Here is a 26,748-nt window from a genome sequence, read left to right as displayed (position 1 = left end):
AGTCACAGACATTGTTTAAATGTGATGACAGCAGCAGCAGCAGTTAGTTTATTGGAGTGCAGAGAGATCCTGATCTCATCTCAGACTGAATCCCAGCAGATCTCTGGGTTTTAAATCCAGCAGCAGCAGCAGACTGAGGTGGAGACAGGAATGTTTCACCCAGCAATGTTTCTGCTGTTCAGGGTCTAATCTTTACAAACCAAGTGAAACAAGACAGTGAGACAATCCCTTTTGTTTTGCTTTCCATGAGCTGCTGTACCTGCCTGAACATGACACATCTGACTGAACCGGAGAACGTTCTGGCTGTAAATCCCTCACAAAGAGCCTGGCTGCTCTGCTGTTCACAGTCAGGTTACAGAGAAACCCTGCAGCAATGCAGGCAGGGGCAGAGCTACCAGCAGACCTGGATTGGTCTTTATCTCTAAAATATTTATATCTAAATCAGAAAAAATGTTCTGATGAACTCTATCACTGTTTCTTTGCTACATGACGCCCCATGCAGGGAAAAGGTGACTTTTTAGCTTTTTCTCATATTTACCAAACTCTACACTGAAGGCAACATGCTTGTTTTTCCTCAGGGGGGGTTGGAATGTACTGGACACTTAAAAAAACAAACATTTATTTAGTCAAACTAAAAAACCTGATCAGGAAAGAGTGACTAAATATCAGTGCAGTGAAATACTCTCTGTATTTTCTCCAAATCAAAGCTGCTGGTAAGTGAAAATTAACTTCTGATCCAGTAACAATTTAAGCCAGAGCATTTTTTTAGGCTATCTATTTGTTGCTCTGTATGATTGCATCCCTTTTTCTTTCATCTCTTTGCAGGAAAACAAAAAGAACTGATTGTTTTGTGCTTGAAGAGCATAAAACCAGCTGTGGACCACAACCAGAAGTCTTCCTTTGTCTGCAGGTATTTGTAATATCCTGAGGGCAGATTCAGGGTGTGTCCCACAGGTTCACAGCTGAAGCTTCACTATCTGAGGATCTGTGAGCAGCTATAGAAAGAACAGCAGCAGCAGACCTATGAGGCTGACCCATGAACATGTTCTAACGCATTTAATCCACAATCACTTAAAAACAAGCTGCAAACAATGTTTAATAATCCAACCATATACTCCACTGCTTGCTCACTTGAATTAATCACCATAAAGAGCAAAATACATGAATAAATTCAGAAAAAAACATAATAAAATAATCTGATTCATACATTTTTTTATGAAAACATGTATCTATGCTAGTATTACTAATTTATGAATGTTCTAATTAATAATTAAGTGACTATTTAAATTATTGTTTTTATTGTTCTAGTAATTGTTGATGTTTTGATTTATTATTTAGCTGTTTTTAAATGCTGTAACAAACGCTGCCATTAATTACTATTAAAGTAACCATTACAGTAATAATTCATTTTTGGTGGAAATAGAAGCAGCAGCAGTGAATTTTCTCAGATTATATTAGATTGTCCTGAACACATGAGAGGGGCCAATAGGGGCCAGACTGAGGGCCACTAATGTGTTCATCTACTGTCTCTTTCATGCGACCTGAAGACATAAATGAGGCGGAGAAATGTCCCTGGAGGGTTTTTATTGAAGGCATTTTGATCGTGGGCGGGGTCTGGATCCCCCCTCCCCAGCCTGTTTCTCAGCAGCTAGTCTGAGTCTGGATCAGAGCTGATTTTGATCATCATGCGCTCTGGCCGAGGTGTGATGCGGCTGTAAGAAATGTCCTGTTTCCTCTCCTCTCCGTGGAGGTGTGTGCTGAGTGTCACAGTGGGCGTCTCTGCGTGAAGCGCAGCCTCCTCCCAGCCAGGCCACTCCCGGGAAGCGCGCCGCCCGCCTCGAGCACTGACGGACGGACGGACCGTCCCCGCTGCTCTTCCTCAGTGCGCCTCGGCCGTCTCTCCTGCGCGCATCTGTCCTCCTGGCTCCTGGTTGTGGATGAAGGCATGTGGGAAGGACTGTGACGCTCCGAGCAGCATGTAGCACCTGGAGCTGCCCTCCTCCTCCTCCTGCTCCTCTCGGCTCTGCGTGTTCTCCACCTCCCGGAGCGCTCATTCTTCCGCTCCGCATCGCCTTCAGCGGGATTTTTTATTAGTTTTTTTCTTACGGGGATCTTGTTGGGGGTGGGTGGGGGTTGGGGGTGCTCAGGCCTGTTTTTAGAGGAGTGAGTCTCCATCCCTCAGCACCTCCCGGTCGATGGTCGTAGAGGAAGCTTCCATCTTGAGCAGCGCTTCTACAGTCGGAACCATGGCGAGCGACTCCCCGGCGCGGAGTCTGGATGAGATAGACCTGTCTGCACTAAGGGTAAATATCTTCAGCCCGCGTGCGCGTGTAGAGGTGTCCTTTCCTATGTGTGCGCGTGCATGTGCAACACCTGTCCCCCCCTCCTCCCCTCCCCTCCCCTCCCTCCATCCTCCCTCTCCTCTCTCAGGATGTGTCTCCAAATGCGCTTTCCTCTCCTCTACCTGTAGCGAGCACGCGGAGGCTTTAATCTCAGATGTGCGCGTGCATGATGAGATGTGTGGGAGGTGTGTGTGTGTGTGTGGTGAAGAAGCAGTGCGCGTGTAAAGCGGACATTGATTGAGGAAATAAGGTCGGTGATCAGAGATATCGGTGTGGGATCACTCAGCTGCTGCTTCTGGTTCTGCTTAACCATTGGGACGTGACGTAATGAGGCCCTGAGCTGCTGCTGCTGTGTGTGCGCGCGCGCGTTCACCACCCCGCACTCTCGCGGCATCATAAACGCGGCTCTTGTCTGCACTATGTGGGGCAGATGTTAAAAGCCGCTCACTGACACTTTGCACAAAGCCATCGGATGCACGCGCACTCTCCAAACACGCGCGCGCTCTACCTCCTCTCCTGTTCTCTCTCTCAATCATTCTTTCTTTTTTCCTCGTGCACACGCGCATTTGCACGCACGCGCCCTCACTGCGGGAGGGGGTGGTGGTGGGGGGATAACAGCGATTATAACCGCAACAGGAGCGAGTTCCGCCATTTCGTGATGTTGTGGCGACAGCAGCCTTTTGGGTTGATTTTTTTTCTGTATCACAGCGGCTGTTTGTGCACGCTGACAGGAAGTGCAGTACCGGAATGTGTGCGCGTGCACCCAGGCATGCATGTCAAAAAGAAAACTGACTACAGTTTGTTACAGGTCACCCTAAAAGGAGGCGCGTCATGGCTGAATGAAGCATGTCACATGGATGTGCCCCCCCACATCTCTATCCTTTCCCAGCTGCTTATGCAACTCAGCTGTACCTGCAGAGCAACCATCAAGTCTGGACATGAGCGGCGGGGTGGGACTGAACCTGAGCGTGTCTGTAACGCACTGAAAGGCGTGGGGGTGGGGGGGTGGGGCGGTGATAGAGACAGAAAGATGTGAGGAAGAGGTTTCTGTGCAGCCAGAACCTGTTCTTTCTCCATCAGTGGAGTTCAGAGCAGAAATTGGGTCAGAGAAAAAGAAGGGTTGGTGGGCGGTGGAGGGGGTGAGGGAAGCTTTTTGCCACACTTCCTGTTTCTGTGATCGCCTCCTCTCCCACCCTGTCTGGAGTCTTCATGGTCCACACTGGATGTTTAAATGCTGCCTGTCAGGGTTTATAAATAGCTGTCTGACTGTCACATATAGGAACATGATTGTGTTATATCACCTGGTGAATCATTCTGGAGGAGAATCCTCTCATGCAGAGCCTAAAGTGTTATATGAGGCCAAAGCAGTGTTTCATGAGGTGTTTTATAATATATTCACATCATTGCAGCTTTTATGTATTTCTAAAGCTACATCATAAACATTGTGTATTTCATATCACAGACCATCAGAGAATTGCACAAACTATGGGGCAGTGTTCCACTTTTCATTTTTCAACCATTCGTCTTTGCAGAGGAGCCCAAACTCAGGCACATTCAGTGGAGAACATCTGTAAACATCTGTTCTGTCTTACCATAGACTCCCAGTTGTCAGTCTAGCTATGCTAATATACACTATATTGCCAAAAGTATTTGCTCACCTGCCTTGACTCACATATGAGCTTAAGTGACATCCCGTTCCTAATCCATAGGGTTCAATATGACGTCGGTCCACCCTTTGCAGCTAGAACAGCTTCAACTCTTCTGGGAAGGCTGTCCACAAGGTTTAGGAGTGTGTTTATGGGAATTTTTGACCATTCTTCCAGAAGCGCATTTGTGAGGTCGCACACTGATGTTGGACGAGAAGGCCTGGCTCTCAGTCTCCGCTCTAATTCATCCCAAAGGTGTTCTATCGGGTTGAGGTCAGGACTCTGTGCAGGCCAGTCAAGTTCATCCACACCAGACTCTGTCATCCATGTCTTTATGGACCTTGCTTTGTGCACTGGTGCACAGTCATGTTGGAAGAGGAAGGGGCCAGCTCCAAACTGTTCCCACAAAGTTGGGAGCATGGAATTGTCCAAAATGTCTTGGTATGCTGAAGCATTCAGAGTTCCTTTCACTGGAACTAAGGGGCCAAGCCCAGCTCCTGAAAAACAACCCCACACCATAATCCCCCCTCCACCAAACTTTACACTTGGCACAATGCAGTCAGACAAGTACCGTTCTCCTGGCAACCGCCAAACCCAGACCCGTCCATCAGATTGCCAGATGGAGAAGCGCGATTCGTCACTCCAGAGAACGCGTCTCCACTGCTCTAGAGTCCAGTGGCGGCGTGCTTTACACCACCGCATCCGACGCTTTGCATTGCACTTGGTGATGTATGGCTTGGATGCAGCTGCTCGACCATGGAAACCCATTCCATGAAGCTCTCTGCACACTGTTCTTGAGCTAATCTGAAGGCCACATGAAGTTTGGAGGTCTGTAGTGATTGACTCTGCAGAAAGTTGGCGACCTCTTCGCACTATGCGCGTCAGCATCCGCTGACCCCGCTCCGTCAGTTTACGTGGCCTACCACTTCGTGGCTGAGTTGCTGTCGTTCCCAAACACTTCCATTTTCTTATAATACAGCTGACAGTTGACTGTGGAATATTTAGGAGCGAGGAAATTTCACGACTGGATTTGTTGCACAGGTGGCATCCTATCACAGTTCCACGCTGGAATTCACTGAGCTCCTGAGAGCGACCCATTCTTTCACAAATGTTTGTAAAAACAGTCTGCATGCCTAGGTGCTTGAATTTATACACCTGTGGCCATGGAAGTGATTGGAACACCTGATTCCAATAATTTGGATGGGTGAGCAAATACTTTTGGCAATATAGTGTATCTATAGCTCTGGGTTCCTTGTCTTGCCCCAGGCTCATCCTCTGTGGCCTAAAGGGCAGATTATACTTCTGCATCCGCACACATCAAATATTGTTTGCGTCTGGTTGCGCACCAGTTTTGCTGGTATGCTTCTGCACCGTCGGTCTGGAATTTCTAGGGACGAACAGCCGTTTCCCGCCGAAGCGCAAGGGGGAGCATATTGGAGAACTTGCGAGAACTTCTGTGGATGGTCATGAGAACTTCGTTTTTGCAGAGACCTTGGCATCTTTATATAATTTGTCTGAGGCATTGTATAAGTGGTTGTACTTCCAAACCTCCGCGATTAACCTTTCGTTATAGTTGTCCATTGTAGTTGTTCTTCGGTTTTTAAAATGGCGGGTTTGCGACCATTCAACGCATAGTCAGGATTTTTTGAGGTGCCCCACGGCGGGTGCAGAACCTCTGAACGGGGGCGTGGTTGCGCACAGAGACAGATTTGACGGTTGCAGAGGCTATGCGTCAGAAGCATAAATTGGCCTTGGATAAAATTCCCCTCAATCTTTTCATTAACTCTGTCCAGTTTCTTTATTCCTGTTGAAAAGAAGCATTCCCCACAGCATTATGGTGCCACCACCGTGTATCTCTGTAAAGATTGTGTGTTCAGCTTGACCTTTTTTTTTTTGGTCTGATCAGACATCAGCCACCATTTCTGCATGTTTTCTTTAGAATAGCTAGTAGCAAACTGCTAATAAGTGTATTTGTATTTTAGGGCTAAAACAATCAAATTAGTCATCATTAATAGATTATTGAAATAATCGTCAACTAATTTAGTTATCGATTAATCGTTTACTGGAGTACAGAGACTTTTAAACATGCCTTTAGCTGACAGAGCGACCCACTTAGAGCAGTAACTAGTTTTTTTTCTCCAGTGGAAATTTAGAAACGCTTGTAAAGACAGAGTGGTGTTCTGTTTAAGGTAGATGTCAGCTTGATGAGAATTTTTTTTCTGGACCAAAAAAAAACAAAACAAGCTAATTTACTTCCAGAGGTTAGATAAAGAATTTAAATCCTTTAAATCAGTGAATCCCTCAGTCATGTGAGGTAAACACATCCTCCTTGAACCCTAGTCGGCCTTGGCAGATGGCCGCTCACACTGAGCCTGGTTCTCCTGGAGGTATCTTCCTGTTAAAAGGGAGTTTTTCCTCTCCACTGTCGCTACAAGCATGCTTAGTGTGAGGGATTGCCTTTGAGTCAATGAGTCGATGCATTCAACTGTTTTTTCTTAGATAGAAAAACTTTGAATCAATTTCACTGGATGATCTGGTGAACTGTAAAGGGCCTTGAGATGACATGTGTTGTGAATTGGAGCTATAGAAATAAACTGAATTGATTTGAAATTAATTTTGCACATATGAACAACAATAATGTGGCTTTACCTACAATATTGGAAACACAATGAGAAAAAAACATTTAGATATATTCAAAACTGAAAACATCTAAACTAAAAAAATGACCAGAATGATTAAACTAGTTATAGCTGAATGGCTAGCTAATTGTGCTGGACTAGTTAGCTTCTTAGCAGTTTTAACTTTCTGAATTAGTACTTAGTAACATTTTAATAAATCTTCTTTAAAGCCCATGTGATTGATGTTAGAGTGTTTGTGAGACAACTGAGGAGCCTGACGTCCCGCTTTAACGTCTCAACTTTCTATGCCAGCGTCCTGGTGGCCGTCGCGCATCTCTTCTTTGGTTCTTGTGGTAAAATGAACATCTGTATAGCAGCCTGATGTAAGGCCATTAGCATCGATAAGCCTCACGCTTCGCTACCCTCTGGTGATCATTTATCAGATTTAGGAGACTATGACTTTGCTGAGCTAGCGAAAAAGCTTCTGAATTCTAGTTTACTAATATCCCAGACAACCTAAAATATTGCCAAATTTTGTTACATTTGAATTGCTTATTTTGCATTCATTTTTAACTAGCATATTGTCGTGAAAACATGTTCCATTTTGCTGAAGAAAAAAGGGATTTTTTGTCATTTTGATCATTTTTTAATTCATGTTATTTCTCATATTCAGTCCACATGGGATTGAGTTTCAAATATTTTCCTGAGTATTGATAGTGAGTTTGAATTTTAGTATGATGATGACTCACTAAATCGTGTAATATTATCTACTCTCTTCAGACATCTTGTCATGATATGTGTTTTATAGCTGCTTTCAAAGTGGCAGCGCACTAAAGCTGTAGCTGTGAGGAACACGAACGATAATCAGTGTTTACGACAATGCAATTTTCAGTAGTTCCTGTTGGGGGAGCCCCACCTACCTAGCGCTGCTTATCAAATCCAAAAACAATGTTACACTACACAGACAATTGTCCAGCACTAGGACTGTCTTTTCTTTATGATTGGCTGTCACCGCTGTCACTCCTGAGAAGCTCACTACAAACATTTGATGCACCACTGAATTGGGTCTGTGATTGGATGGTCAAACACACTGAAGATAGTTATATTAAAAATACTTCTAAAATCAAAATGTCATCCATGTAAGTATATTTATACACACATATATATATATATATATATATATATATATATATATATATATATATATATATATATATATATATATATATATATATATATATATATATATATATATATATATATATATATATATATATATATATTGTCATTACACTGTACAGAGCAATGAAATGAACTCCCCCTTGGGGATCAGTGGGCTGCCATGTGCAGCGCCAAGGGAGCAGTGTGGGGTTAAGGGTCTTGCTATAGGCACTAATTAAATAATTCTGGTCATTTTTTTAGTTTAGATGTTTTCGGTTTTGAATATATCGAAATGTTTTTTTCTCATTCTGTTTCCAATATGTTAGGTAAAGCCACATTATTATTGTTCATAGGCGTATTGGCCCTGAGACTTGACTGTGTGCAGTCTGTGTGTCATGATCGATTTAAGAGATCTGACCCACATGCAGAGAACCACTCAGAGAACCAGGGGAAAGGTTTAACAGGTTTCTTGAGAAGAGAGTACAGGAGTTGAATCAGGAACTCAGAGAACTGGTGAACCAGAACTGGAAAGTCTGGAGAGGAGATCACAGTGATCAGTTCAGGGCGGAGTCCTAGTTCTGTGGAAGCGGGACTCACGTTTGAGGGGGTTCTTGTTTTTTCCTTGATCCAGTTGGTGTGGGTTTCTCCAGAGAAGAGGGAACTCTTTGGAGAGCAGACAGGTAGACATTCGTTGGACCCTGAGGAGCAATGGAGCAGACTGTCACTTGGATTTCTGATAGGGACTTGAACAGCTCGTGTGAATGTTTTCCCCTTCTAAGTGTGAACTCAGTTAATCCTTCCAGGGGGAGAAGGCCAGGCATCCAGTTACACAGGAAGGCTTCCTGCCGAAAAGGCGAAGACAAAAACAAAGTTAGACACAGAGAAACAAAGGCTCAGATTAGACTCAGCTAAACTCAGCTTCGCTAGAGTACCCAAAACTGGCAAAAACTCTGGCGTCGAGGTAGTTACAGTCCGCCACTCAAATACTCTTCAGTGATGAACCAACGAGCCGCAGGTGTGCAGGAAGGCCAACGAGAACAGGGCACCACCTGGTGGTGGAGGGAGAGAAAAACACACAAACAACCCACACAAACTGGATTCCTGACACTATGGGAGTGGGGCTTGAACTCAGAATCCCCTGATTGGAAGCCCTATGGCATAACCACTTGGCTGCTACTCCTAAAGCAGGCATTAGCATCTTGCCTATCTATCGGTCTGTCTGTCTGTCTGTCTGTCTGTCTGTCTATCCATCTATCTATCTATGTAAACACATTTCTTTTATTTTTAAGATAAAAAAAGGGTAAATTTTAAGTTTAGTGGGGCTAACAGCTAGCTCTAAATCCCGTGGTTAACTGCTAACTTTACTGCTATCAACGCTTTAGTTCATAATCTGTTTGATAGCAAGTTAGTGTGTTCTTGTGGTTGTGTGAAGCACCAGAGAGAAAGGTTTGACTTTAATGACCCGGTGTGTCTTCTTCATGACAAAAGTTTATTTCTGTAAAATGCCAGAGTTATTAGGCCAACGTGGCAAATGTTTCTGTCTATTTACCTCAATGCTGTCAATTCAAAGTACTGATGGAGCAAAGTCAGATCATTTCGTTCCTCATCTGTGGTTCCTTGGTGGGTTTTTTTGCAGTTCTTTAGTTTCTCTTTGACATCATTTTGTCTATACTTATTCTTTCTGACTTACTGCTTTTATTTCTCTCTCTCAGTTTTATTAAATGGTATTTTTTGTCTTGTTTCTCGGTTTTGTCGCATTGCGTCCACTTTGTGTCTCTCAGTGGTTGTTTTCCATCTTGGTTTAATGGCCATATTGTGTCTTGCTTTCATCTCTTCGCCTGCTCCCTGTTTTTATTCTGCTGTGGCCTTTTAGTTGTTTTAGTGTCTTCGGAATCATGTGATTTATTATTTTTTATCTCGTATTGCACTAAAGTGGCGATCCTATCTAGTTTGGTCTTTTGGAGGTGATACCTCCGTTATGTCATTGAGTGATTGTTTTTAGGAATCTGTGCCCTTTTTGGTTTGCTTGTGTAGATTTTAATCTGCTTACTGTCGGCTTATTTCTTTGGTAATGTTCTGTTTTATTAGATCTATTTTTGGTATTTTTCCTTTATAATGTGTCTGTAAGGTTAAATCTTTAAGCCACCATGATATCTTTTCAGGTTTTGTGTTTTTATTTCTTGATTATTGCTCTTTACGCTCATGTTACTTTATGTCTCATCCTCATTTGTTTTGTCCTTTTTCTACACCTCTACAGCCACAGAGTTTTCCCTTTTTGTTTGTCTTTTTGCAGTTGTTTTGTGTGTATTTCTGTTTGATTATTTGTCCTATTAATTTTACACTTTGGGCATTGGGTTACCTTGTCATTTACTCGTATTTGTTGTACATAAACGTCCCATATGTTCTATGTTTTTGCGAGTAATGTTTTCTCTGTGTTGTAGGTCAGTTTGAGACTTTATCATCTAGTGATATCATGTTCTTATCATCTGATGTTCCTTTCTACTCTCATTTCAGAAAGATAATGGAAATATTGTACAATGCAAACATAAAAATTGCATAATTTTTCTCTCTTAAAAGTATTTTATAAGAATTATGACAGTAAAACACCTGCTTTATTTGTATATTATGTTTGGCTGATTCCATGTCAGACCTCATTTTCATTGACTGTAGTCAAGATCTTATTAGATAAAGCTGACTTTAAAGACATTTTAGAGACTTTTGCCCCTTATCCGGTCAAAATATTTAAATGAATTTCTGGAAATGCTTTGCTAGTTGTTTTTTTCCTACATACACTATATTGCCAAAAGTATTTGCTCACCCATCCAAATTATTGGAATCAGGTGTTCCAATCACTTCCATGGCCACAGGTGTATAAATTCAAGCACCTAGGCATGCAGACTGTTTTTACAAACATTTGTGAAAGAATGGGTCGCTCTCAGGAGCTCAGTGAATTCCAGCGTGGAACTGTGATAGGATGCCACCTGTGCAACAAATCCAGTCGTGAAATTTCCTCGCTCCTAAATATTCCACAGTCAACTGTCAGCTGTATTATAAGAAAATGGAAGTGTTTGGGAACGACAGCAACTCAGCCACGAAGTGGTAGGCCACGTAAACTGACGGAGCGGGGTCAGCGGATGCTGACGCGCATAGTGCGAAGAGGTCGCCAACTTTCTGCAGAGTCAATCACTACAGACCTCCAAACTTCATGTGGCCTTCAGATTAGCTCAAGAACAGTGCGCAGAGAGCTTCATGGAATGGGTTTCCATGGTCGAGCAGCTGCATCCAAGCCATACATCACCAAGTGCAATGCAAAGCGTCGGATGCGGTGGTGTAAAGCACGCCGCCACTGGACTCTAGAGCAGTGGAGACGCGTTCTCTGGAGTGACGAATCGCGCTTCTCCATCTGGCAATCTGATGGACGGGTCTGGGTTTGGCGGTTGCCAGGAGAACGGTACTTGTCTGACTGCATTGTGCCAAGTGTAAAGTTTGTTGGAGGGGGGATTATGGTGTGGGGTTGTTTTTCAGGAGCTGGGCTTGGCCCCTTAGTTCCAGTGAAAGGAACTCTGAATGCTTCAGCATCCCAAGACATTTTGGACAATTCCATGCTCCCAACTTTGTGGGAACAGTTTGGAGCTGGCCCCTTCCTCTTCCAACATGACTGTGCACCAGTGCACAAAGCAAGGTCCATAAAGACATGGATGACAGAGTCTGGTGTGGATGAACTTGACTGGCCTGCACAGAGTCCTGACCTCAACCCGATAGAACACCTTTGGGATGAATTAGAGCGGAGACTGAGAGCCAGGCCTTCTCGTCCAACATCAGTGTGCAACCTCACAAATGCGCTTCTGGAAGAATGGTCAAAAATTCCCATAAACACACTCCTAAACCTTGTGGACAGCCTTCCCAGAAGAGTTGAAGCTGTTCTAGCTGCAAAGGGTGGACCGACGTCATATTGAACCCTATGGATTAGGAACGGGATGTCACTTAAGCTCATATGTGAGTCAAGGCAGGTGAGCAAATACTTTTGGCAATATAGTGTATATCATTAAAAAAGTGTCTTCACTGGTAGCTTAAGATGAATTTTCTTGAAAATCACTGTGTCTGTGAGTAACTGAATAAATAAACTGCAGTAACAGCCATTACCCTTAAAGGTAAGCGTGCGGGGACTGTTGTATTTTCTTAAACGTGTCAGTGCATGGTTCCGCTTCTCATGAACAGCATCAGTCTATGGCGGAACCTGCGATTTAAAATGTTTAACGTCTCTATAAAACTGGCTTTTCAATCCCTTCCTCCTTTCCTCTTTTTAAATATGACAATATAAGCATAAAGGTTCCTGTCCCCAATCATAAAAACTGAGCCTATTTTCTGTCTTACCTGCATGCAAATCTGATGCAGGTACAGCGAGGACAGAGGAGTGAGGTTGCAGGTTCATCCGTTCAGTCGCTCTAACCTTCGTTCCCGGTGATTGTAGAGTTAAGTATATCCAAAATAACAGCACTAATTAAATCAGCAGAGGTGATTTAAACTTAATCAGGATTTTATTAAAAAGGCAAATGAACTGTTGAGTGCCTTAAAGGTGCCTGTAATTAAAAATCAAACATTAATAACATTTTCTATTAAAGTTTCATTTAGAAACATTAGAATAAATGAAAGCAGGGTTTTAAAGACTTTGTTCACATTAAACAAAATTCTGTGCAGGTAGGAAATCAAACAGACGTGACATAATAGTTACTTTATGAAATGAAGAAGTTAATCAGTGAAAAAGGAGAAGAACTGATGCTTTAAGTTGAGCTTTTTAACAGGTGAACAGAGCTAAAACAGTTTATGTTGAACTGGTGCTGCAGCCTTTTCTTTTTTGTTAGAGCTAATTTTTTAGGATTTTTAGTCTATGAATCCATGCATTCAGCCATCAGAGGTCTTCATCTTAAAAGAGAAATGATCAGTAGATTGATGATCAGTCAGTAGCTGAAGCTGCTCACTGTATGCAAACGACAACAATAAGAAGAGCAGCTTAGGACTGAATCCTCATGTCTTTTGTTGTGAGTTAACCTGTAATCTTCCAGTGATCTGAGTCAATAAGAGAGAACAACGATGATGTAATCCGCACAATGACACCCTTAGCTGTCATAGATAAATGCGTCTAGATTCAATGGAAGTGTCTGGACACACTTTCCTACATGTCGTTGGGAAATCTTAGTAGCAGACAGTCGACAAAAATATAGTTCTATTTTTTTTTCTTGCCTGTGGTCCATCTGACCGTTCTTAGAATATTTAACAGGTAAACAGATGTGCATGTGGATCATGTGGATTCATGTGGATTGGTGTACATGTGAGATTCACTCCTCCGGGATTTGATGTGCTTGAGTTTGACCTTGAGTGAAAAGGAACGTGGCTTTTTAAGTTAATCCTTTTCAGGAGGATGCTCTGTAATAGTCCCAACGCTCTCCTTTGGGCCACTGTACCAGCACACACACACACCTAGGAGACACTTTAAGATCTGTGTTTTGGGAGATTATGTGATTTCTAATGAACCTGAAGACAAAACTAAGTGCTTGTGTTTCTGTGTGTGGAGTTTTCTTGCAGACATCTGATGTTTTTTTCTGTGCTTTAAAAGCCAGATTAGAAATGTTTAGAAAAACCCATCCTTTTGGAGTATATTTATCTTAGCTCTTAATGCTTCTGGCCTAGACCACCCAACATATTTAGTGATGAATTTAATCTGCCTTATGTTTGGATCAAATATAAAACATTTCATTGCAATAACTGTGAAGGAGCCTTATTCTGTTCATATGAAATTTGCATGAGGAAATAAGGCTGGTTTATGCTCAGAAACCAGGTCTTCTGCTTGTGTTTCAATTCAATTCAATTCAATTCAGTTTATTTATATAGCGCCAAATTCACAACACATGTCATCTCAAGGCACTTTACAGTTCAACCAGATCATACAGTCAAATCGATACAAAGTTTTCTATCTAAGGAAAACCAGTTGATTGCATTGACTCATTGACTCAAATACAATCCCCCACACTAAGCATGCTTGTAGCGACAGTGGAGAGGAAAAACTCCCTTTTAACAGGAAGAAACCTCCAGCAGAACCAGGCTAAGTGTGAGCGGCCATCTGCCGAGGCCGACTGGGGTTCAAGGAGACAGAAGCAGAGATACAAAAAGCAGCTGTAAAAGGCGGCCCCGTCCAGGAAACACACAGCCAGGCAGACGAGCTCCAAGGCAGCTCCCATGCCAGAGGACGAAGAGAGCACATCCACTCAGTCATGGTCAGAGAAACAGGAAAACACTGGAAAACAGGCCGATCTCCAAAATCTATAAACAAGGGTGTTGATAGAAGCAGCACAGCTGATGTTTCTTTCCAGGATGACGTCACAGCCAAACAGGAACAGACGAGGCAAAGCTACTCTGAGGAAAAGCAGAGAGAGCAGAGGGTTAGAGATTGAACTAACAGATTCTGCAGAATAGGAGAACAGCGAGAGAATGAAGCAGAATGATGAAATGGGGGTCCCTATGTCCTCCAGCAGTCTAAGCCTATAGCAGCATAACTATAGAGATAGCTCAGGATAACCTGAGCCACCCTAACTATAAGCTTTATCAAAAAGGAAAGTTTGAAGCCTAGCCTTAAAAGTAGACAGGGTGTCTGCCTCACGGACTAAAACTGGTAGTTGGTTCCACAGGAGAGGAGCCTGATAACTAAAAGATCTGCCTCCCATTCTACTTTTAGAAATTCTAGGAACCACTAGTAAACCTGCAGATTGAGAGCGAAGTGCTCTGTTAGGAACATAAGGAACAATCAGATCTCTGATATAAGATGGAGCTTGGCCATTTAAGGCTTTATATGTGAGAAGGAGGATTTTAAATTCTATTCTTGATTTAACAGGAAGCCAATGAAGAGAAGCCAGGATAGGCGAGATATGATCTCTCTTTTTCATTTTCATTAGAACTCTGGCTGCAGCATTTTGGATCAGCTGAAGGCTTTTAACTACAGTTTGTGGACTTCCTGATAGTAAAGAATTACAATAGTCCAGCCTTGAAGTAACAAATGCATGGGACTAGTTTCTCAGCATCACCCCTGGACAGGATATTTCTAATTTTTGCAATGTTCCTCAGATGAAAGAAGGAAATTCTAGAAACCTCTTTGATATGGGATTTAAATGACAGGTCCTGATCAAAAATAACACCAAGATTTTTTACTTTATTATCTGAAATCAGTTTAATCCCATCCAAATGAAGTGACTGGCTAATCAGTTTCTTTTTCAGAGACTCTGGTCCAAAGACTATAACTTCTGTTTTGTTTGCATTCAGAAGCAGAAAGTTAAGAGTCATCCAGGTTTTTATGTCTTCAAGACATGCCTGTAATCTATGTAATGGGTTAGCTTCATCTGGATTTATAGACAGATATAGCTGGGTATCATCAGCGTAACAGTGGAAATTAATCCCATGCTGTCTAATAATTCTACCAATTGGGAGCATGTATAAAGTAAAGAGAATTGGTCCTAGCACTGATCCCTGTGGTACTCCACAGGTAACCTTTGAGCGTGTTGAAGATCTATCATTAACATGAACAAACTGAATTCGATCAGATAGATAAGATTTAAACCAGTCTAGTGCTGTTCCTTTAATTCCAACAAAATATTCAAGTCTTTCTAAAAGAATATTATGGTCAACTGTATCAAATGCAGCACTAAGATCCAACAGGACGAGCACAGATACAAGTCCATTATCTGAGGCCATGAGAATATCATTAGTGACTTTCACCAGAGCTGTTTCAGTGCTATGATGAGCTCTAAAGCCAGACTGAAACTCTTCAAAAAGTTCATTATGGTGTAAGTGATTGCAAACTTGTTTGGCAACTACTTTCTCAAGAATTTTGGATAAGAAAGGAAGATTGGATATAGGTCTATAATTGACCAAGTCATCTGGGTCAAGAGACGGTTTCTTAAGCAGAGGTTTAATTACAGCAACCTTAAAAGCTTTAGGTACATATCCCTGTAACAGAGATAGATTAATCACATCTAAAATGGAGGAGGAGATCAAAGGGAATACCTCCTTAAATAACCTGGTTGGAACTGGATCTAACATACAAGTTGAAGGCTTAGATGAAGACAATAATTTTGCTAATTCAGAAAGTTCAACTGGATCAAAGCAGTCTAAACCCGGTTCAGATTCCATGACTACCTCAGGTACAATCACGGATAGAGGAGTGCTTATGATCTTATTTTTAATAAGATCAATCTTATTTATAAAGAATCCCATAAAATCATTGCTGCTAAGAGCAGGTGGAATGGACGGTTCAACAGAGCTATGGCTCTGGGTGAGTTTTCGCACTTAATGCAGACACCTCTCCAAAATTGTAGGTGATTGCAGACAGTGCCGCAGACAGGAGGCCTCTGATTGGTCAAATCTACATCCGCTCTACACTATGTGTATTTCCTGTTTGGTACCTTACCGGCTTGTTTTGTTTGTATGATCGCCAATGTGGAAAACGACTCGTGAAGATGGACCAGCTAGAAGAGCGACGTACATGAGAACGCTGGGACCACCTGGATCCCCGCTCTTTTTCGCCCTTATGTCCCTCCGTTGTCGAGCAAACTTGCCCCCAATTCCTCACCACCTCGGCCGTATCTAGACCCACAGCTAGTTCCTGATTGTACCTCTTGCGTTATAGTGTGGAATAGCAACATTTATGTCTCAATATTGGGCATAAATCAAATATTTGACATAGTTGCGACATACTCTTTGTGACACACAGCTGCAGGAGTATAACCAGCCCTTTACACTACCCGTTTGAATCCGTTTCAACATCCATCCGAGCAAGGTGACCAAGATAACCTCATTGAGTTAATCAGTAGGGCTTGGCATGGTTCAGTTTTGACTCAGATCTCAGATAACAAAGAGCACATGAGCAGACCGTGTCATCTCCTTACAGTCAGCCTCCGTAATCATGAAATTTCCAGTGATGATTCTGCTTAGCAGTGTGATCAACCCCGTCTGTCATTGTTTCCTGCGTCTGTAAGCCCTGATTAGATTATTGTTTGTCGTATCCACTTCCCTAAAGCCGACTCTGTCAAATAAATTCACCAAAGACTGCCTTCTTTGCCTGACTCTCCGCAAACTTCCTGAATGTTACGGTTCCGCCATGGTGGTTTGCTTGTTTCCCTCTAGAGAGCAGTAGTACCGTAGATCGTCCCTAGGAGGCGAGGAACCGTGCTAGCATGATGTTTAATCGGTCCTAAGGAACCAAGCTCGGCACGGTCAACTGATGCGAGCTCGGTACGGATCAGGTTTCAGAGGATAGTGTAAATGGGGCTATAGTCTAATAAACTAAATACATGAACCTCAAAACATCAAACGTTTATTTTTAATACATGTACATGAGTTAAAAACATACCACTTTTGACCCTTATTTTTAATTTAACTTTGGTGATGTATTTCTTCTGAAGTATACATTGTATGACAGCCTTTTATGTGTTTTGAAGTAGTACCTTAGAAATTGATGTCACCTTCAGAATAAACAAAGGTTAAACATGGTGAAACGGCCTGAAAAGTTGATTTCCAAGCTTAATTTCATGTTTTTTGTCTTCTAAGCTAATTTACTTGAAACAAATTTGCTAAAAAAGTCATTTACTGCGTAGTTTCTTGAATAAATATGGACCACCTAAAAGAGAAACAGCTGTAAAATAGACGTCCATTCTGTGGAGGGAAACTTAATATTCAAGCCCAAAGGAAAAATTGTAACTTAGAAAACTCCAAATGAATCTGAATAGTCTATTTAGAGGACACCGTTAGTAGTTTAACTCCTCCATGCTAAGTAAGAAGCAGCTGCTACAGTGTTGACAGCAGACTAAAAACCTATCTAAATCCCTTCATGGTAACTTCCTTTCATAAGAACCAGACAAATGTGCAGCAACCCGCCTGCTACACTTTGGTTCGCATTGGTAAACATTTACTGTCCAAAAGGGAAGCGGCCAACTCTGTGGTTCTTGGCCCTTTTGTTTCCTTAAATCAGAACCAGACCTAAAAAACCTGCAAAAATGTATCGTTTGGATGAAAAAGGTTTTGCTATGACCTTTAAGCAATCATACACTGCAAAAAATATAAATCTTAATAAGTCATTTTTTCTAAAAATAAGTGCATTTTTTCTTGAATTGAGGAGGAAAGGGAGACACGTTGGTTGCTTTGTCTAATTTCAAGTGCATATTATCTAATTATTTTATTTTAAGAGTAGAAATACTCATTTTATTGGAAAATCATCTTATTAACCGGCTTAAATTAAGGCTAGATACATTCATTTAATACATTTTTACTAATTTCTAGATGGTTTTTGCAGTGTAGTTTCCAAAGGCCTATAAATGGGTGCTTGTAATGTTATCCCTTTGTGATATGATATGACTGTATAGTTTTGGTTTATCTGTGAAGATTCTCAGTCCTCTAGGTCAGAGGTCTTCAACAGGGGGTCCGCGGACCCCTAGGGGTCGCGTACCCCTAGGGGTCCTCATGCAGTACCCCCGGTACTGCATGAGGGTCGCGAAAGTCTTGGTTGATTACTTTTTTTATATTCCCTCCTGCAATTTTTTCCACTAATGAAATGTCTTGAAATCCACATTAACATGAATTGAACACACTGTAGTAAACAGATAAATGGAAGCAGAAGATGTCTTTCAGTCATCAATGCTCACATTCAGTGACACACAGGAGCTCTTTCAAGCTGGGCACCGTTTCATTCACAACACCTGTCCCATCAACCAGGAATCAGAATCAGAAATACTTTAATAGTCCCAGGGAGGGATTACTTTCGTAACATGACTCCATCTGTAATAGAGTGACCATAGGACCAGTTTGATAAAACGCAATTTTATACAATATACAAAATTAGGGGGTCCCCGCTCCATCTTGCAATCAGTTTGGGGGTCCTTGGCTTCGAAAAGTTGAAGACCCCTGCTCTAGGTCATGGTCAAGCTTGGAAAGTTCATTCTAGGCAACTGGATATAAAGTTTTCTAGAAGACGTTTCGTCTCTCAATTCTAACTATTGTTGGGGATCACTGAGATTAAACTCTAAACTTCACATCCGGCTCCCTAAACTGAATCTATCAAGCCTGTAGTTTTGGTTGTATTATTCCTGAATTTCTGATTTAAAATGATTTGGGCTCACGCATAAAACTGCCAGCAGGAGGTTATTTTGCTTTGATGATGGATCATAACCAGTGGAAAACCTGTCAGAACCTGGATTACACTGCAATGAAACCAGAATCAATTTAGATCGATGTAATGTAGTGTTTCTGTCCATCCGTGCATCCTTCAAGGAAGGCTAGATAGCAAATCCTCATTTTATCAAAGCCTAGTACACATATATTTGTCAGAGAAGTAAATGTTTGAATTAAACGTTGCAAGAAAAAATACCAGCTTTAGCTCAGGCTACCAGCTAGTGTTATCTGTGCTACATACAGACAGATTTAGGTGTTTTTGTAATTCAATAAAACATCGCAGAGTTGTTTACTTTGCTCATGATCTGGTCGATTTATGCCATGATGGTACATCAGGCAAGCTCAGGAGTCAAAATATTGATGCACTAATTTCACAGATGTTGTATAAAATAAGCATTTAGCTATTTAGATAATTTAGCTGCTAATTTAGATGTTATATTTAAACAAAGATTGGTCTGCTCAGTAGCGAAGTGGGTAGCACTGGTTCCTTGCAGCTAGACCCCGGGCCGGGTTCAAATCCTGGCCCGGGGTCTGCCTGCATGTAGTTTGCACTGCAAAAACGATCTAGAAATAAGTAAAGATTTCTTAAATTAAGTGTATTTACCCTTAATTTGAGTAGGTAAGTAAGAGGATTTGCCAATGGAATGGGTATTTTTACTCTTAAAATAAGACAATTAGATAAAAGTCACTTGAAATAAGTTAATGCAATTGTTTTTTTCTTATTTTAAATGTAAATTATCTTGTTCCATTGGCAAAGTGTCTCACTTACCTCCTCAATTCAAGAAAAAAAATGCACTTATTTTAAGAAAGAATTACTTATTAAGATTTAAATTTTTTGCAATGTACATGTTCTCTTTGAGCATGCATGGGTTCTCTCCGGGTACTCCAGCTTAATCCCACAGTCCAAAAACATGACTGTCAGGTTAATTGGCTTCTCTAAAGTCCCCTTGTGTGAAAAGTTTTGTCCTGTTTGTCTCCATGTTGCCCTGCGATGGACTAGTGATCTGTCCTGGGTGTACCCCTTCTTTGGCTCATTGACAGCTGGAGATAGGCATCAGGACCCCGTTGCCCGATCACGCTTATCCCAAAATGGATTGATGGATTTAAAACAAAGATTTAAATATAATCAAATGTGATGTGCTGTTTTAACACAAGCTGAAGATTGTCACATCACATGGACTCACACACAGGTAGAGCTTTGATAACCCAAATAAAGGACAAAATGTTGGAGATGATAATGCTTTATCTATACATTTCAGATTCACAAAGGCTTTGTTTATATATTTTTACATGCGTCACAAAAACACATTAATCTATGCTATTAAATGTCTCTTTTTATTGTTTAATAACCATAGCTATGAGTCATTTAAATGTCACAGCAGCAGAAAAGATTTTGGTCTGGTATTATGGGCACCTTGCCTTTTTCAAGTAGCTTTTATTCCACTCCTTTATGATGAAAAATGATCATTCATATTAGATGTCTGCTCCTGGTTTAAGACTGTATGTGATGAGTTGTGATTGAGAATGAAAAGGTTTCCTTGTGAGGGAACGACTGTGGTGATATAGGGAGGATTTTACGAGGTAATACATCAGGTATGCCGAGCTCACTCAGCCCATAAAGAAGGCGTGTTTGTGTGTGAAGGTCAAATGTATTTTAAAATTCCTTCGCTGTCTTCTACCCATTCAGGTCTTATGTTCTTCTGACAGGCTCTGCTGTTTTTCACTGTTCTTGCTCATCATTCGGCTCTTTTTCCCTCGTTTTCAGGACCCAGCTGGGATCTTCGAGCTGGTCGAACTGGTTGGAAATGGCACCTATGGACAGGTCTACAAGGTAGGATTGTAAAATCTAGGCTTATGTTACTTTTAATAGGTTTTTTTCATTTATATTTACTGATAGTTGATTTGTTAATCAAAAGTAAAGTATTTAGCGTCCTTATTTTGGAGCTTTCCTCATGAAAATATTTAATCTTCAAGGTTTTAAAGCTCTTTTTAAATAATGTGCAGTAAAAAAAAAATATTGTCCCTTTTAAGAGTCCTGCAGAGTTAAAGTGGGTGAATATGAAACACACTGGTTCTGTTTTTTGCTCTATTTATTATGACTTCATCTGAACAAAATTTAATTATGACAAAAAACTGAGTTTATTATTGACTTTCTCGGAGGTAGACCTGAGAGGGTGGAAAAACAAATAACCTGTGTGCTTATTTTAGTGTATTGTTTTACCTTGAAAGCAATTAACAACCTCTCACGTCTGCTGATGCACATTGAGCTTCAGTGCTGAGATTCTGTCTGCTGGATTTGCCGTATTGATTTGCCTTCTCTACAAGTTGACACCTCCTCTGCAGAAAATGATTGATGGAGAAAAATTCACACAATCTGTGTGCACTTACTAAATAAAAAAGGAAAGGAGGAATGAACACATAAACAGGAAAATGCTTTCTAAATGATTATCTAGTGTCAGTTCACAGTCAGATGCATTTGATTCGATCTTTTTTTTGTTTGACTTTTCATTCTTTGGTTGAATCCTGATTGAGTATTTGGTGAGTTTTCTTGCCTGACTGTAAATTTAATCCTCATTTTGACATAACAAACAATACTGATCAAATGTACTTTCAAATTATAAATACCTACAAGTCTAGACATTTTATAAAATAAAAGCTACATTTAAAGGTCATAGAACTAAAAATTATGTGGAGATCTCACCATTGGCCACTTACCCCCGCATGATACCTGGACACCCTAAGTTTATTGGTTTTCTAATTGTGTCTGTGGTATATCAGATTGGAAAAGGGAAAGATTTGTCTGGCAAATAAACAAAATCACGATAATAAACTAATTTCTTTGTCTTCATCACAAAAAGATATTTCAAAAAACAATATGTATATTCAGACATCATACTAATAATGTTGGTGGTGTATGTGGTGTTTGTGAGGCATAAATGGGCATCAATAAAGTGTCTACCTAAAATGACAGGACTGGCGTCTGGTTGAAAACTTGTTGGAAAAGCTGTTGTTCTTGACTTCAGATGAGTTAACAAGAGGTAGGGATTTGCTCGGGTGAAGGTCTTAGAAAGGATGAGACTCTGATAAAGGCCGAGCATTTTTGCTTGTCTACATTAGGGACTTGTCTTTACTATCAGACATTTGAGAATTGTAGTAGGATTGTAGTAGGAGAATGTAGCAATGTCAGGAAAGGGGTTTTTAGGTCCTCCGGCAGCCTATGCCTATAGCAGCATTTCAACCTGGAGAAACTCACACAGAGAAAAGAAGCAGTTAGAAAGATTTTATTGACATTAATTAAATAAGCTCTTTAGCTGTTGGACCTCGGCAGAAGACATGATGCTGTGAGTTGGCATAAGCTTAGATGAATAACTTAAGAAGAGGATTACAATAGTCGTTCCCCCGGGACCTGGACACTGGTGGTGGAGTGAGCCAGAGGATGGTAGCAGGAGGTCTAAGAATAGTCAAAGAGTGAGGGAGGATGTGGGTGATAGTTTGGCTGATGCACTAAATGAGAAGCTGGGCCTTCTTAATGAAGAGTGTCTTGATTGATGATTCGCTTTCGGGGGGCTGTAGTCCATTGTTAATTGGGTGAAGCTTGAGCGAGACACAACAGCAGGTGGTCCAGGTGAGGCTGCTAATGAGTCTTCCAGGTTAAAAACTTGGGCTTAAGCTTCATAACTACAGAGACAGTTTAAAGGTAAACTTAGCCACTCAACAATATGCTTAATCGACAAGGAAAGTTGTATACCTAGTCTTAAAGGTGGAGCTTAACAACTAAAAGATCTACCTCCTATTCTACGTTTAGGAACCCATGGAACTGCCAGTACACCTGCATCTGAGAGCAAAACGCTCTGTTAGAAAAAATAAGGACAATTAGATCTCAGATGTATGATGGAATTTGATTATTAAGGGCTTTACATGTTGTTCTTTGTTTACAGGGTCCAGTGAATGATGCTTAATTTTAAGAAATGTGATCTCTACTTTTAATACTTATTTGAACTTCTGGGATATGAAGGATTTTTCAATGATTTTTAAGGGTTACTTATAGCAAATGACTTTATATAAAAAATGAATGCACTCGTTTTTATTAGTTACTCTGAAAAAGAAGAGTAGTTTTAATAGTTTGATTACTTTCTCTCATAGTCAAAAAAATGTTGAGTCTAAGTCACAAATAAGTCAGGGAGACCAACTGCTGATTGCTCAGCTAACATTATGCATTGACATTATGGCAGAGAAGCACAAATAAAAGAAGTGGAACGCCCCGTCTACGTGGTATTTTCTGCTTAATTTTTAAACATATTGAACCACTCTGCACCAAAGCTTGTTTTTCTTCTTAAATTTTCAAAATTTTGTGGGTACAGCATTGAAAAGTAACCTAATGCCAGAATATTTCTGATTTATCCTGATTGTTCATGTCGTGTGACTGCTTATCCCAGTTAATCCTGTTTGGGTTGTTTTCTACATATTTTATGAGCAGGATAGAGACTTGTAGCTATTGCTTCATCCCACTGTGGTCACTTACGTCTCTGTAAGAGTTTCTTAAAATCTGTTCCAAGACCACAAAAACCAGGTTTTTATGACAAATCATTACTGATAATCTATAGTGGAAATCATCTTAGCCCTGATTCGCTTTAAACATTACACTCCCTAACCTAGAAATGAATGAGAATTAATTACTGTTTTCCATGGTCTTTGTAATTAGCCCAATTTGAATAATTTAATTTCCTGGAAACTCCTTGGCATGATTTTGAAATTTCCATTAATCCTTATAAAGCCAAAAAAATTAGGAAATTTGGTGTAACCTCTTCTTAAAAGTGGGAGTGAAAACAGTTTATAAATAGTCAAGTATCAAAGCTAAAACCCTAAATTTTGATTCTATTTAGAACATATTTGAAATCAGATTAGGTTATTAGTTTAAGCAGCTCAGGGGCTGCCAAAAAGCTACTCCTGAAAACCTACCAAATGTTGAGAAAAGCTGTATTTTCAGGCGTAAAACTTCCACCACAGAAGCTGCTGTGCAAGTTTCCTGCTCACTGGGACTGGCTCTGCACTCAGGTTTCAGTTTCTCTCATGTTTAAAAAGCTCAGACATGACACTCCATCAATGAGGAGGCGTCTTCTGCTTGTATTGCATCTGATTTTGCAGTGAATCTACTACATGGAGGCAGGGTTTCATTGATTGAGGAGCAGAAAGGATAGATATCTCTCTCTTTTCCTGCAGTTCAGTCATAAATGTAAAATACTGCAAGATCACTTAATACACAAGAAAATAAGAAATATACACCTGGGCTGTTAAGGGGTTCAATTCAATTGAGTTTATTTCTATAGCACCAATTCACGACACATGTCATCTCAGGGCACTTTACAGTTCAACCAGATCATCCAGTCAAATTGATACAAAGTTTTCTATCTAAGGAAAACCAGTTGAATGCATTGACTCATTGACTCAAATACAATCCCTCACACTAAGCATGCTTGTGGCGACAGTGGAGAGGAAAAACTCCCTTTTAACAGGAAGAAACCTCCAGCAGAACCAGGCTCAGTGTGAGCGGCCATCTGCTGAGGCCGACTGGGGTTCAAGGAGACAGAAGCAGAGATAGAAAAAGCAACTGTAAAAGGCGGCCCCGTCCAGGAAACACACAGCCAGGCAGACGAGCTCCGAGCCAGCTCCCATGTCAGAGGATGAAGAGAGCACATCCAGTTAGTCACAGTCAGAGAAACAGGACTACACTGAAAAAACATCTAGAAACAAGGGTGTTGATGGCAGCAGCACAGCTGATATTTCTTTCCAGGATGGAGTCACAGCCAAACAGGAACAGACGAGTCAAAGCTACTATGAGAAAAAGCAGAGAGAGCAGAAAGTTAGAGATTGAACTAACAGATTCTGCAGAATAGGAGAACAGAGAGAGAATGAAGCAGAATGATGAAATAGGGGTCCCTATGTCCTCCAGCAGTCTAAGCCTATAGCAGCGTAACTATAGAGATAGCTCAGGATAACCTGAGTCACTCTAACTATAAGCTTTATCAAAAAGGAAAGTTTTAAGCCTAGCCTTAAAAGTAGACAGGGTGTCTGCCTCACGGACTAAAACTGGTAGTTGGTTCCACAGGAGAGGAGCCTGATAACTAAAAGATCTGCCTCCCATTCTACTTTTAGAAATTCTAGGAACCACTAGTAAACCTGCAGATTGAGAGTGAAGTGCTCTGTTAGGAACATAAGGAACAATCAGATCTCTGATATAAGATGGAGCTTGGCCATTTAAGGCTTTATATGTGAGAAGGAGGATTTTAAATTCTATTCTGGATTTAACAGGAAGCCAATGAAGAGAAGCCAGGATAGGAGAGATATGATCTCTCTTTTTAATTTTCATCAGAACTCTGGCTGCAGCATTTTGGATCAGCTGAAGGCTTTTAACTACAGTTTGTGGACTTCCTGATAGTAAAGAATTACAATAGTCCAGCCTTGAAGTAACAAATGCATGGACTAGTTTCTCAGCATCACCCCTGGACAAATATAGAGTGACTGGAGATTAAATTCAGATGATCTTATTAACTGCTAGGTTTTCTACCAGGTCAACCTGATACTCTTTAGTGCAGAACTTTTCATTTTAAGAGGGCTACTTTTGATTAGCTACTTGTGCTAGTCAGGCACTGTATATATAAAAACACACAAAAAATTACATTGAAAAACAAATCAAACTACAGATGCCAGGTTTTTGTGCTGATAGTATTTACCCAATAGACAGTATTTTTGCCTTTGGTGCGATGAGCAGACCATTGCACCTCATCCATTGGCAGTAATTAGTCACCCATCCAGTCAACTTGGAAGTGAAATCTGAATGTTTCTGCAGCTTTAGCTCACTCTTCAGGGAACAGTGCCGTTGTTCATTTTGTATTCTGAGTCATACTTGTCTCTTATGTGTTATGGCATTTTTTTGCACCTTTTTTCATAATCTTGGTCTTTCCCTTTTTCTTTTTGCACCTCTTCGGTTTTGATAACTTGCTTACCTCAATTACTTCCTCATTTAGTCATTGGGCGCATTTTTAATGACATACCGCTATTCACTGAATGTTTTTATGGTAATTATACACAGTTTTGTGTACTTACAATCAGAGCAAAAGAAAGCAAAACACAGAAGTTTCACATAATAAGTTAACAGGGTGCAATAAATTTGTCAGAAAACTGTATGCAACCAGAGGGAGGTACCAATGTAGAAAATATACCACTAGACCTCTTTAAGAAGAAGCCAAATAAAGTTCCAAAGTTGGAAGAATTCATCTAAAAGCTTTCTCAGATACTATGTGAGAGCTGCACTTTAGACAGATAATAGGAAGGCTCTATTGGGTACAAAAAAATGTAAGTTTTTTTTTTGTTAAAAATCTTTGTCATTAAGTAGTTTGTCTTTAAACGTTAAAAGGATTAAAAAGGTTAAAGGGCTTTTGGAAATCTGAGTAAAGTTTAGAATGGGGAGAGTAAATTATCCTCACCAATGATAAGCTTGTTTTCAGTTTTATAAGACCATAGATCATTAAGATTTTTAAATAATTACTCAGTTTTGTTATTGATTTTTATTTCAGATTTTGATGTAAATGGAAATGACAAAACTGGAATCAGTGTTTTGGCATAAAAAGTTCCTACACTTTTTCAACAAAGTAAATAAATGTGCTGGAGAAGAGAAGGAAACAGATTTGTTGATTAAGTTCTGCTCAGTGAAACAGTGGATAGCACTGTTGCCTTGCAGCAAGAAGGTTCCAGGTTCGATTCTCTAGTATT

General features: G+C 40.7%; 1 protein-coding gene across 17 annotated transcripts in view; it reads left to right on the top strand.

The window, feature by feature from the left end:
- Positions 1 to 1,714: 1,714 nt before the first annotated feature.
- tnikb (TRAF2 and NCK interacting kinase b) overlaps positions 1,715 to 26,748 on the top strand; it is a 115,785-nt gene continuing 90,751 nt past the window's right edge. For 6 of the 17 annotated variants that reach the window (XM_038304396.1, XM_038304395.1, XM_038304400.1 and 3 more), the window contains exons 1-2: positions 1,716 to 2,303; positions 20,744 to 20,809. In XM_038304396.1, the coding sequence (XP_038160324.1) occupies positions 2,196 to 2,303; positions 20,744 to 20,809 (174 nt within the window). In that variant the 5' untranslated portion in view covers positions 1,716 to 2,195. Of the gene's footprint in view, positions 2,304 to 20,743; positions 20,810 to 26,748 lie in introns of all 17 variants that reach the window. The other 11 variants (XM_038304393.1, XM_038304391.1, XM_038304390.1 and 8 more) reach the window with 3 other exon arrangements.

This window comes from Cyprinodon tularosa, unplaced genomic scaffold, assembly GCF_016077235.1.
Source record: "Cyprinodon tularosa strain WSP-4 unplaced genomic scaffold, ASM1607723v1 ctg533, whole genome shotgun sequence".
In the NCBI taxonomy this organism is placed as follows: domain Eukaryota; kingdom Metazoa; phylum Chordata; class Actinopteri; order Cyprinodontiformes; family Cyprinodontidae; genus Cyprinodon; species Cyprinodon tularosa.
The sequence above is the reverse complement of the archived record's forward strand: the minus strand, read 5'-3'. Positions and strand labels throughout refer to the sequence as shown.